This window comes from Scomber japonicus, chromosome 3 (assembly GCF_027409825.1).
Source record: "Scomber japonicus isolate fScoJap1 chromosome 3, fScoJap1.pri, whole genome shotgun sequence".
Lineage (NCBI taxonomy): Eukaryota > Metazoa > Chordata > Actinopteri > Scombriformes > Scombridae > Scomber > Scomber japonicus.
Genome location: NC_070580.1, coordinates 19,886,537 through 19,900,115, shown reverse-complemented (window position 1 = coordinate 19,900,115; position 13,579 = coordinate 19,886,537). Strand labels below are relative to the sequence as shown.

General features: G+C 40.6%; 1 protein-coding gene across 1 annotated transcript; it reads right to left on the bottom strand.

Annotated features, from left to right (window-relative positions):
• Positions 1–364: 364 nt before the first annotated feature.
• LOC128355485 (transketolase-like) lies at positions 365–8,585 on the bottom strand. Its single transcript, XM_053315745.1, has 14 exons — positions 8,476–8,585; positions 6,703–6,820; positions 6,495–6,608; positions 6,268–6,365; positions 5,159–5,350; positions 4,840–4,958; positions 4,503–4,699; positions 4,202–4,366; positions 2,854–3,010; positions 2,240–2,370; positions 2,035–2,118; positions 1,828–1,921; positions 1,236–1,358; positions 365–552 (listed from the first exon to the last, which is right to left on the bottom strand). The coding sequence occupies exons 1-14, from the start codon at positions 8,580–8,582 to the stop codon at positions 365–367; spliced, it is 1,887 nt and encodes a 628-aa protein (XP_053171720.1). The 5' UTR covers positions 8,583–8,585.
• Positions 8,586–13,579: the final 4,994 nt, after the last annotated feature.

Here is a 13,579-nt window from a genome sequence, read left to right as displayed (position 1 = left end):
CAATGTGATGCTTTGTAATGGTGAGCATCCACCAATTAGATACCAGCAAAGTCAATTATGGCCACATTTTGAATACTGAACTGGATGCATAACAATGCTGAGTATAGGAGTGAGGATATGTGTGTTTGCATTTGCGTGTCTCTGTTTTTGTGTGTGATGTGATGAATGCTTGAAAGAAAGGTAAATGTGGGAGTTTATTTTTAAGAGTACAGCACAAAATCACATTACTTTGGTAAACACTTAGGGGAATTCACAGTGAAGGAATTTAAAGAGCTGGGTGTCATGTGAATCAAAAACATACTTGACTGTTAATCTTCAAATGCAGGGTTGTGATCAGATGGGTGGGTGGGGCGGGGGGAAAAAGTTACTTGGCATTGGTAGAGCTGCTGAGCATCTTGCGGACGGCTTGGGCAATGGCATCACGATCGATGCCATAGATCTTGAGGAGCTCGTGCGGTTTGCCACTGCGGGGGACATGGGACACGGCCAGACGATGCAGACTAAAGCCAGACTCATTGACCATTGCTGAGCACACTGCCTCCCCGAGGCCACCTGTGGAACAACAATTCACCACATGAGAGAAACGAAGGGGGAGGGCAAATCCTCTCTTGGCCTCAAATATTTCGAGCTTCAGTGGCAACAAAAATGAGCCCGTGTACATGCATAATTTAATCACATGTAGTAGGCTATAGATGCACAAAAAATGGAGAGTTACAAATTAAAAACAAATGACCTCTGAACCATTCTTCTTCTTAGTCCAGATGTAAAATTAATTAAATACCCAGCGTCAAACTGATTACAGTAGCCACATTTATTTTGTCCAGTCAAGTCCGCACCATCACCCATCCCCACTCTCTTAACAGGCGGAGGGCATTGCTGTCTGTGTTATCTAGGTCACAGACTGCCTCATGGGCACATGCTCAGTTAAGGAAATCTGACAGCACTGCCTCTCTGGCTTTCACATCTACAAAATGCACCACAATACCACTACCTTGGCTGCAATGAGGGCACACAACAGTCAGCCTCCCCTAAGCCAATAAGCAAATGCCACCACATTGCATCTCTGTCACTGAACCAATGGAAACATGCCACAACAGCACACCCGAGGATATGGACCAATGACAGGGCCCCAACTACATACGTACATTATGCTGAAATGCTTGTTGCTGCTAGGTGGTATTGGTCATACAATATGCAAAGGCTGAACACGATGAGCATTTTTAATGGAAACCTACCCTCATAGTAATGGTCTTCCACAGTGAGGATTCTTCCCCTGGTGGCACGTGTGTGGTCCATGATGGTTTTGACATCCAGCGGTTTGATTGTGAACGGGTCGATGACCCTGATAGAGATCCTCTCTAGAAGATCATTAATTCAATGGAGGAAACAACATATTAGAGATTATTGATGGTGTAAATTAAATAGCTGCAACTGAAGAATCCAATTCTTATAGTGGTTGTAAGGCCGGGATTTCTCTGATTTGATCCAATAATTGATGATTAAGCAAACATTGTCTATTGCCCAGGGAAGTTTGAATAGAGGAATCAAAATCGTAAGGATTCATGTTGAAAACAATATTTAATACCTTTTGGTATACACAATAACGCTCAGTACCAAAGCTTTAAGGATTACACCATACATAATAATCATGTCACACTTAAGACTTAGTGAATTTAGGAAAATATAATATTTATCAATATGGTCATTTTGAAATTACCTCAGATCTGTGTTAAATACGTTATACACTGTGTCTGTTGGATATGTCAAATATGGCATGTATATATTTTGACTTCTTATGATGAAAAGCAGTAATTTACTATATTGTACCTTTCTTTAAATGTTCAGCTGCAGCCAGAGCCTCATGCAAAGTCACTCCAGCGGCCACCACGGTAACCTGGTCCTCCTTGCTCTGATACACCACCTGGAGAAGAGAAAGGTAGAAATCCTCTGTGTTCATTTTGAAATAATATCTTTGATTAAAAAATCCCTGCCATAAAAAAGTGTGCACTGCTTAAACAGTGTTGGCTTTCCTACTTTAGCTTGTCCAACATGGAAGTCTTCATTGCTGTTATAGATGATGGCACTGTCTTGGCGGCTGGTGCGGATGTAGCAAACACCCTTTATGAAGAGATACATGAAAAGAGCATCAACACTGGGACATTTTAACAGCAAATATGCTGTTTTTCTAATAAATAAATGTATCACAGCTACTGTTGGAAAGCCAGAAAACTGCTTTTACCTTTGTAGTTGCAGCCAGCTCCACAGCCTTCTCTGTAGACACACCATCACTAGGATAGAAAATGGTTGCTGTGGGAAGGGCCCTGAACATAGCCATGTCCTCTAGACCCATCATGGAGGGGCCTTCCTCTCCTGTAATGTATACATTTATAGTGAATTTGAGACACCCGGCCATTAGGAAATCCTAAAAAGTTATCAACTGGTCAGGTGAGTTGATGCATGCAGGTCCACAGACATAAAGCCAGACTTTGCATGCAGTGTACCTGTGCTAACAGAGGGACACCTGGTTCCCTGCTGACAGCTTCCAGGGCAGACAGGAAGGGAGAAAGAGGGGAGGACTGAGTACTAGCTGTGCGGCCGAAGAAGGTAAAGGGTAAGGAAAACACAGGATTAGAAGGAGAAGGAGAGGATTTCAGCACCCTCACAAAAACAAACACACTCAGACAATTTATTTTATACGTTCGTCAGCATTTGGGATACTGTGAGAGTGGGGTCTGAAAAAATGGGTGCTGTGAAGTGGATGTCATCAGAGTGAGGAAATAAAGGTGAATTCTGTGTACGTGTTTGGGTTGTTGGTGAGGTCTGGGGAGAAAGTTTGTGTGAATGCTTACTAACCAGTGGACAGGCCGCAGTGGGAGCCACAAAGGTTGATGTTGCTTTCTGAGATGGCTGCCATGCGAAGCTGGTCGTAAGCGCGGGTGAAAAAGGAAGCAAGAGTACTGGCAAATGCGACATTCCTGTCACGGGCAGCACATCCCATTGCAACACCCACCTGAGAAGGGAATTTATTGTTGATTAGTACCTGTGCAAGAGCACAAGAGACATATCTTTCCTGTGTCAAATTACATAGATACAGTTCACATGCACTTGATCCCCAAAAAGTCACCCAGAGGGTCAAATATCTATGGCACAATCCACATTTGAAAGCTTCTTTGAAGCAAAGACCATGTTAAGTAAAGAGTAAGTGAAAGGAGTTCCCTTAAAACTCTAGAGCTTATTTTCCCATATGGGCGGAATCAGTGGCATACCTCCTCTTGCAAATAATTTCCTCTGTCCTGTCTACAAAACGCTACCTGATCCCCCGACTTCTTTCCTTGCTTTGTCGAAAGCAACAAGTAAGCATCCATGAAAGTGCTAAAGTGATATTATAACCTTTTTAGGTAAATCAATGAAAACAAACTGCTCCTGTTAATGCTGCACTGCACTTGTATACTCTGTGTTCCTAATTTTAGCAGGTTAGCACAGTTTGAGCACACCAAGAATAAGATGTCATTAAAATATATTTATACAAGATCATCAAAAACAAATCAAGTGTTGATAATAGTGTCAATCTCCTCATTTAAAATGTAATGGCTTTTAATGTGATTCATTCTGCCATTCAACTTTTGACTTTTCTCATGCATTCAGCCAGATGGTCCCACCCTCCACGCTGATTAATATTTTACTTCTGAATACACTTGTCATGAGAGCTTAACGTCATACACATGCCTGACCTAGATTGGAGTTGGCTGCTGCTGGAGCCATAGTAGCACAAGGAATTAATGTCTGATCTCGTCTCCCCAAATTATTCATCTGAGGTCAGATAAAAAAATAATGACGTGCACAAAGAAAGGGCGCTGCCTTGCCGCTGGTGTCAGCAACAGCCACATTGACCATAAGGAATCAAATGGGTTTTGTCTTTACTCATCCTTACATTATGCATAGACAAATCATGTATAATTTAATAACACCAGGGTGTCCTTGTAGCCTGTCAGAGCTGAGAAAGAGCAATTTACTCAGCAAAACGACCACCACAGTTAAGGAAGAGATGAGTTTTCTTTAAATAATAAACTTTAAAAAAAGAGAGAGCATTGGACCATAAATACTATAAAGAGAATGTAAAGAACTTTGTTGATACATATATATCTTGCAAAACAAGCTTTGTGAAAAAGGCTGAATTCTAGGATTGCATGACCCATCATACCATGTTCTGCTGAGCAATGTAGCACTCCACAAAGCGGTTGGGATGCTCATTCTTGAAGATCTCTGAGTAGGTGAGGTTGTTTGTGTCTCCATCAAGGGCCACAACACGTTCATTGTAGCGTCCCAACTTGGCCAGCGCCATTCCGTATGCCTTACGTGTGGCAATCTATAATAGAAAGAGGAACAAGCATTCAACAGCAGTCATCAGCTTTAACAAAGTCTGTTGGTTTGTCTTTGTGAAGCTTAGTTACTTTAGTTGAGTTTGAAGGATATGAATGAATATGCATGTCCAGGTAACAAACCTTCTCTCCAGCCTTGTAGCTGGGTGCGCTGGGCATCCTGATGTTCCTCAGGCTAACTGGAGGTGAGTCCTCTACAGGAGAAGGAGGGTATAGGTGCTTGCTGCTGTTCATGATTCGACTCTGCAGGTCCTTCATAACCATCTCGGCCATGTCTTTGGGCAGAGTTTTGGCATGCCAACCCAGCTTATCTTCTGCAGCTGAAACCACACAAACAATGCATCACATCAGTGGATTTAAACACTGTTTAGTAGATGGTTTATTGACTCAGCCTGGAAAGTTGAACTGCATTGACAGAAATGTATTTGAACACGAGGAATGGTGAGTGACAGACAGTTACCTGGAATGCCTTTGCCCTTGATGGTTTTTGCAATGATGGCAGTAGGTTGATGGCGCGGCTGGCTCAGAGCCTTGCAAAGCTCTTCCACACTGTGTCCATCCACAATGATGGCATGCCAACTGTAGAGATATGCACACATCAGAGCCATACCTTAGGACATACTTGGTAGACTTAAAATGAGGAGATGGAGAATCTTGGTAGAATGCTCTTTGTATTAGCATTTCTTTCTTCATAACCGTACAGCACATTCATTAACACTCTATCCACACACATACACATACACACAATTAGCCTCTGCTACAGGTCTATACTCTATTACCCAAAAGCTTCACAGCGCTTCTGATATTTCTCTACATGATGCTGCAGGGGTGCAGGGTCACATTGGCCCAGACGGTTGATATCCATGATGGCCACCAGGTTGTCAAGCTGGTAGTAGGAGGCAAACGACATGGCCTCCCAAACAGCACCCTCTGACATCTCACCATCCCCCAGGAGGCAGTACACACGATAACTGGGGTAGAGAAAAGGGCAAACATTATACAGTTAGTGTGCATGTGTGTGTGTGTGTGTGTGTGTGTGGTGTATGTTCTAGTAAGGGTGGGTGTTATGTTTGCAAGAAGCGACACATCTCATGAAAATGCTCTTTGACACTTTTCCAGCCAGATTGATTCCTGTTTCATTATCTGACAGTTGGGTTGGTAACAGGCTGTGACATGATAAATGTGTCCTGAGGCCTCCAAAGGTGTGGCTGCTAAATTTTACACCTGCCTCTCAATCATGATTCCTGCAAAAAACTCCTTTAAATAGGACAAATTATCATCTCATTGTAAAGTTTAAATCTGTCTTAAATATTACTTGCTGAGTCAAACCTTCTTTTATACAGTATATGTGGCAGCTGTTTTATGCAGTTGTTTTTTTTAAATGTAGCCTATATATATTTTGCTGTCATCGCAAAGAATACGACAATAATAATTAGACTAATTGATTTGATTTGTGATAATAAATTAGACCAACAGACTGAGAATGACTACGTGGTTGAAAGCACAATTTTTTGAATTTGATTCTGAGATGAAATCTGTTTGGATGGTAAAAATAACTGAGATATGACTGCTGGGCCTGTGATTATTAGAGCAGAAGAATCGTGAGAGCAGAGCATGTAGCCGCTACACACCCACAGAATCTGGAATATCTTGATCACTCAAAGGAAGCTATGGTGCAGAGCCAAAATTTAAATTAAAAAGCTGTCAAACAAAACCAGAACGGGTAGTCCATCAACGGATCACAATATTTGAATAATTCTTGTGTTGCACGTCAAATGTAGTTAAGTCAGTGTCTACTTATAAACGTTATACCTGCAAGGAATTTTAAGATGGGTGTGAAAAATGAATACTGTAAAACTATATTTTGTGCACATTTCTGAAGGATTACCTGGATTTGTCAAAGTATTTTCCGGTGTAAGCCATCCCACAGGCCACACCAAGACCCTGTCCCAAGGAGCCAGTGGTTACGTCAACAAATTGCTGCCTCTGAAATAATACAAATTACACATAGAGTGAATTGTCACAGTAATAGAGAACAGAGAGATTTATTTGGCCCACCATTTGTACCCAGTGAGGTTTTATTCATGACGTGTAGTACATTATGTGACAGCTTACAGTGGTTTGGTGGCCCTCCAGGGTGGAGTCCACCTGGCACATGGTCAACATCTCGCTCTCCTTCAGGAAGCCTGTTTCAACCCACATGGAGTACAGGGCTGGAGCAGCATGACCCTGTGGGAAACAAAAGCAATCGTCAATCAACATTATTTATCAAAAAACATAGTTAATGCAAGGAAAAGATCAGATTTTGCAGATTGGCTCTCACCTTGGACATGATGAAGCGATCACTGTTAAAGTTCCTTGGGTCTTCAGGGCGGTACTTCATGGTGTGGAAGTAAAGCACAGACATAATTTCCGCCACACTGCAGCATGATGTGGGGTGTCTAGACGAAAGAGGAGATGTTGGATGTTACCCATATGTCAGACATAAGTATACACATATGCACAAAGGAATGTACAGTAATCACTCAAAGATGCATGTGGATGCTACCTTTCCTTCACATTTATCATTGAGAGCATGTAGATAATAATCAAGTTACCATTCATGCTATTATGCATATCAGTGGTGGAAAGTGATGTTGCTGTTACTGTAGCATCTTAGAGTTGTAATTGTAGATGCAGCTTATGGAATTATATTGTGAAATGTAAAATTACAGTTATTTGAATAGCACACATGTTCACCCTTGCGAGTAGAAAATAAAGCTAAACAGTGTGGTGATCTTTGTACAGTTTCTGATTTCACAGTGTAGAACTAAAAAATTGCAAATGACTGTCCAATCTCTAAATAAATTAAATAAATCAACTTACAATTCATAAATTAAATAACTGAAGATCTAAAAGCTCTAGCCAGTACTATGGAGCCTAGAGGGTAAAGTATTTTGGCGCGCTGGCATCATTGTCTGGTTATCGGCCTTTCACACAACCACACAAAGGTATCGGAGTCAATGCCAGACTTTTTCAGATTTTAACACAGAGATCAGTCATTGATACATTTTAGAATATTTGATGTTAAGTAACATTCTGTTAAATATATTTCTGTGTTTCTCTTTGTTCCCATTTGTGTCTGCTTGACACTGCAGAGAAGAGCAGCGGAGAGTGAGGCTCAATAAATAATCTCTTTGATGCTTCAAATATAAAACATGTTTCTGTTTTGTTCCGTTTGTTGGTAAGAATACTAAAATAAAAATCATTATTATTCAGCTGCTCTCTAAAGAGACATTTATATAACAAATTGAATTGACAAAATTTTACATAATATTTCAACTTATGAATAAGCTTTCACAATATTTTTTCCATCGTAGAACAGTGCAATACTCAAGTCTATCTGCAACGCACAATTCACCCAACACATGGCTATTGTCTATTGTGCCGGATACTGCGCAAGAGCACATTCATAAGTCAGAAATCAAATACAATATTTATCTTGCAAACAAAATCAATAAAAATAGTAAATAAAAAATTAAATACTAAATACACCAAAAAGAAAGTAAGATTTTTTGTCATTCTCCATAATGTGAAAAGTCAGTTAAAATGAAAAGATGAAATAATTCACTTTTCCTGGCTGCTGTGACTTACAAATGTTTGTTAACTACAATGCTCTAATTTATACATTAACATTTCTGTGATATGGTATATGCTTCATATGCCATTAAATGTTCTATAAAGTGGAATGATATATTAAATGTTGTGCTGTTGGAGATTTTAATTGTATTCATTTAACTTATAAGGAATCCAGAGCACAATTAATCAAATAACAACTGTGAATGTTCAAATGTGTCTGTCAGTGAACAAAAGGAGGAGAACAAAGGCAGGACATGTTGTTCCTTTGGCCCTTCACTTGCAAATATGTTCGAGTGTGTATATCTGTACATGCATGCATGCAATCAGAGTAAAGAGGTGTGACTGTTGGTGTCCATCTATGCATGCTGCAAAGAAATATGCAATTTGCATCATGTTTTAAATTGTGGCTGTGCATTTATTTTGTGACGTATTCACACTTTAAAGGCTCATGTGTGAAAGTCAGTGGTAGGCGACTTACCCACTGCCTGCTGCAGTCGTAGCCTTGATGGAGTTGATCCGGAGGCGGTTGGCAATGTTCCTCAATGCCTGCACTGTCTGCTGGTCAGGTTTGTGGTAATCCTCCATGAAGGCAAAATTTCAAGTTTCACAGCACCAAAAAAAGTGGCCCAATAACAATCCTTAGTTTGTGTGAGAGTGACGGCTGGCAGGGGCAGCACCTGTATGTGTGTGTGTGGCAGTGACAGAGAGAGAAAGAGAGAGAGAATGGAGGAGAAACTGGATTTATCCTATCAGGCATGCAGACACAGATGCACAAGTACACACACACACACACACACACACACACACACACACACACAGAGGAGGGTGACGTGGGCTGGGTGTTACTGCTAAAATCGAAAGGCACTCATTCCATTGGCTACAGGGTAACAGGGATGATGGAAGTTTGTCACAGCCGTAGATGTGCACTAGTGTGTGTGTGTGTGTGTGTGTGTGTGTGTGTGTGTGTGTGTGTGTGTGTGTGTGTGTGTGTGTGTGTGTGTGTGTGTGTGTGTGTGTGTGTGTGTGTATGTTTGTGTGGAAGGAGGGGCTGGATAATTGGGAGGAGGAGAAAGGACATTTGAAGCGTCTCACTCTGATCCATTTTGGCTTTATTGTCAAAACTCGTACATTCAAACATGGCAGTTGATTGTTCTTTGTTATTAACTCACACCAAATATTTCATCTGCACTGCCAAAACCTTTGTTCAAGCAGCTTTTTATTAAAATTTAAACATTACAAAAATGAGTGACAGATGGGGCATTAAGAGGGAAAAAAAAGAAGAAATTTCAGAGCAAAAGAAAGAATGTGAGAGATATATTTCTAACAATCGTTAAACTATATCTCATCTTGATCATGTATGTATTCTTTTAATCTTTATTTTTGTTGTTTATGTAATTATACAATACTGTGTGGTTAGTTAATATAGTCGAGTATATTGTTATGTGTTTTAAATTATTTTTGTCTTTTTCCCTTACATTTGAAATTACTTGGAAATATTCCAAAATGGAAGTCTAGTTCTGAAAAGGTCAGAACTACATAATATCTCTCCTCGGTGTAAATCTCCTGCTCACTTTCTGTTTTCTCTCTGTCCTCAGCTTAACATCATGATGCTCAGTGAGCTTGACGACTCCATAGACTGAGGACACTGTGTTCTTTCCTCGGAAGCTTTCTGCAGCCGACCTTGCGGACATGACAGACATGTGTGGACCTCACTACTGACTGAGAGCTTATTCAAAATGATCTGGAGGGTAAAACAGTAATAATTGAGTATTGGAGCATGTCAACTTTACTATCTGAGTGTTGCTGACATGAAAATAAAATATCTGAAATCATTTTTCTCTTATTTAAAATTGAAGATGACTGTGTTTGTAACTGTGTAGAGAAACAACAGCAGCATTGTGCTACACCACACAGTATGATGAATAGTAATTTTTCTAACAATTACAACTGTATATTTTAATTGCCTATGAATTATGTGAACTATAAATGCTAAAAAACTTGTTTTACTCATAGTGTATTCAAACTGCAATGGAAGGCTGACAAATTCAGTTTATCATATTATAAATTTTTTTGATATACTGAATCATTTTTAAACAGTGTGCTGATTTATTCTGTATCCGATGTGCAGCCTTTCACATTTTATCCACACAAAACATCAGACAGGATTATCATTATGAAGAGTGTTGGCATGCCATCTAGAGGATAATCTTTGATAGTACATTTGACCTGTTTCTTCTGGTTGCCTGCTGTATCTGCTGTGCAAGCAGAAGAGAATCAATAAAATATAATGCAAATAAAAAGTCATCATACCCCTCTGTCTGTGGTAAATTTTTGGTAAAGACATTAATTGCAACATGTCCTGTCCATGAGTGTTTGGATTATTATTTTTTAATTACATGAATAGTGAACATTTCATTGCATTTGTCTCCACCAAAAAACCTGCCATGTGGAGACATTTTTAGCATTGATTTTGGGCATGTGCTGCTGTTAGAGTGTATTTGCTGATAAAATGAAGATGTATTTCTGCGCTTTCTTGAAAACACAGCGATGATGAGCAGAGGCACGGATTAGAGTAGTTTGAGCCTACAACTGGCACAGTGGTACAATCCAGAAACTTCCACTAGGCAGAAGAGGGGGGGTCATGTAGAAATCATTGTACAATTTCATTCTTGTGCTGTAATGTAAGCACTGCATTCAATACACACACAGTACAAATATTTTAGGATTCTGATGCTTCTTCTGTATTGTTTGTGATAATCGTGATACATCAATCATGCAGTACTGTCTGTTGCTTGACATGAAACAAACACTGAAACATTAGATCAACAGGATGTGATATAGATGGATATGCAAGACATTATCCTGCATGTGTCGCATGAACATGTGCTTGTTTCATCGCACCATTTTGAATGGCCTTTCATCACAGAGCAGTGGTATTCTAAATCTCAAACACCAGAGGACACTGCCTCCCCATAAATGTAGGAGGATGGCCTCTATTAATATGGTTTATGAGAGGGCTCTTTCCACTGTATTAGCCAATAACTGAGGGAAAAAACATTAAAACCATGACATATGTATTCAACAGAAGATAGTTTAGAATTAACTGTTTATGCATGAAGTAAATTAATCAAATTTTGCGGTGAGTCAGCAATTAGAAAAGTACTTAAGACCATCAGTAGTATTGAAACTAGGGGAGATGTGAGGTTTTTTGTGAGAATGATACAATATGCCAAGGTACTATTGATTCAAGTGTAGGTTTAATTTATAGGATCATGACACGTGGTGTTTGAGTGTCACTGCTGAACATCATCGCCCCCTCCCATCCCTCATTCATTTTCTTCTGCACCTCTTCAGCCATGTGATCGCTCCTGCCCTTTGCTCCAGCTGGGAGGTCGCATCCCAGCACCTCTGAGCTCACAGCCGTGGTGATGCCATCTCTTGAGCCCCCCACTGCTCTCTCCTGGTTCCACCGACATTGTCCTTCTCCCAGTTTCCAGCAACTCCTCTGGGCTCCTGGGTCCTGTCAGAAATGCTTTTCTTCACAGAGCCCCACAGGTGCCAGCCAATAGTAGCCTGCGAAGACGATGCCACGTGACAGTGTGTGGCCAATATCTGGCGCCCACAACTGCACACTTCCTAGAGGGAAAGTACATTCAGAGAGCATGAATGTTTCTATTTTTAATCTCTCTGGCAGAAAAAGAGGAGCAAAGCAACTACTTTTGAAACAAAGCCTTAATATAACACAGAGCATGTGTGTGGCTTTTGCAACACAACACCAAGCTTAACAACACTGTAACTGATGATTAACGAGCTTTTAGAAGCAGCACAAATGCATGAACACTAATCACACACACAGGCCTGCATATGTGCACATGCACTAAGGCATGCTGACATATGCATGCGTGCACACTTATACACACAAATGAACTAAAGAGCATTCTCACACTTGTATGCATTGAATCTCACATACACATCCATGAATCTTGGTACATTGCTTTAATGCCAGTCGCTCCTTCAGGCTTGAGCCTCCTCCACTCTGCTCTTATCACTCCATTTCCTTCAATTGCTCTGTAGTCACCATGATGACATAGCGCTTGCCCTTGTATCTGAGAGCTGTCTGTCACTCAAAGGCCCCACCCCCAATAGAGCGCACAAGACAAGAGCACAGGACTCATGATTGAATTATCAACAGAGCATTCAGTCATGCAGCTGTTCACTGGATTGGGCGATCATCGTGGAAGTGGGGGTCTGGGCTGGGTTGAGAGCACACGTGGGAAAAAAAGAAGTGGAAGCATAGAAGTGGAATCAGTGAATAAGTGAGATAATTAAAGCAAAGTGGATTAAAGGAACTATTTGAAGATAAGAGATTGAAAGATTCAGATGGAGATCTTTAGATAAGCAGAGAAAGTGGAGAAAAAAGGAGACAATAAAGAAAGGGGAAGATTCAGAGAGAAGAGGAGAGTTTGTGAGCAGGGGTTAAGGCTGAGCGTGTGTTGTGGGCTCAGCAGTGAAGTTGACGATGTACTGGGAGAACAGCTGCGCTGCAGGGCTTTCAGGCTCCATCACTACTGCTCTCCTTCAAGCAGCTCCACCAACACACTCCCTGTCTTACTAACACACACACACACACACAGACACAGACACACACACACACACACACACACACGCAAATACACACACAACTCTCATAAACATGCAAAACCACTGATTGTTGCTTCAGTGCACACGAATGTGCTGCAATAATAACCAGGTTTCATATGTATGTTCAAGCCTGAGAATCAGACGCCAAGTTGCCCGTGGTGATTTTAAAAGCTGTTTGAAATGTCACAAACCTTCATTACCACTATGTGATGCAAAAAAAAGGTCTGCATTTCAGAAATAAAGCAAGTGAAGATACAGAAATGTGGAATGAGATTACAGGACTAGAAAGAAAACATCAGTTTTGCAGTTTAGGAGTACACGTGTGAAGCGCTCATACAGATTTATTGCAATCAGATTTAAAAAGAGCCGCTGAGAGAAAGAGAGGGAGAGAAAGGCTGCAGGATAAAGGACACAGAGTTACAGCAAAGTGCATTTATAGAGACAGAAAAATGTAACAGTTGTTTACTGTGAACTGCATGTGTAAACTAAACACATTGTGCATTTTTATTGAGTCAACACATCATAATCCCTCTAGAGGTTGGCCAAACACAACATTTGCACAGGACCTTCGCCACAGAGGAGTGAACAACCAAAGACCTGCTTTGTGCAGTAACATATTTGTGTGATTTTCTTCCGCATGGATTATATTATGTTCAGTGAAAACCTCTTCACCTTTAGAAACAACTGAAAATTATATTTGTCCTTTGTAGTAAACTCACAAGTCCTAAACTCAAATTCCTGTGCCATGTAATGTGGGTTTTAAACTAATTCACCACATTTTTGTGAAGTTAATTTTGGTTGGGGGAATTTGGTGGTGAAGGGAGCAGAGAAGCAGATCAAATCAGAGGTAGGGGCAGACTCCTGCACTGAGCCAAATGGCATCCATAGTCCCTGGGGGCCACTGCATCCTCTGTCTGTGTTTTTACTCCATTTTCAGTAGA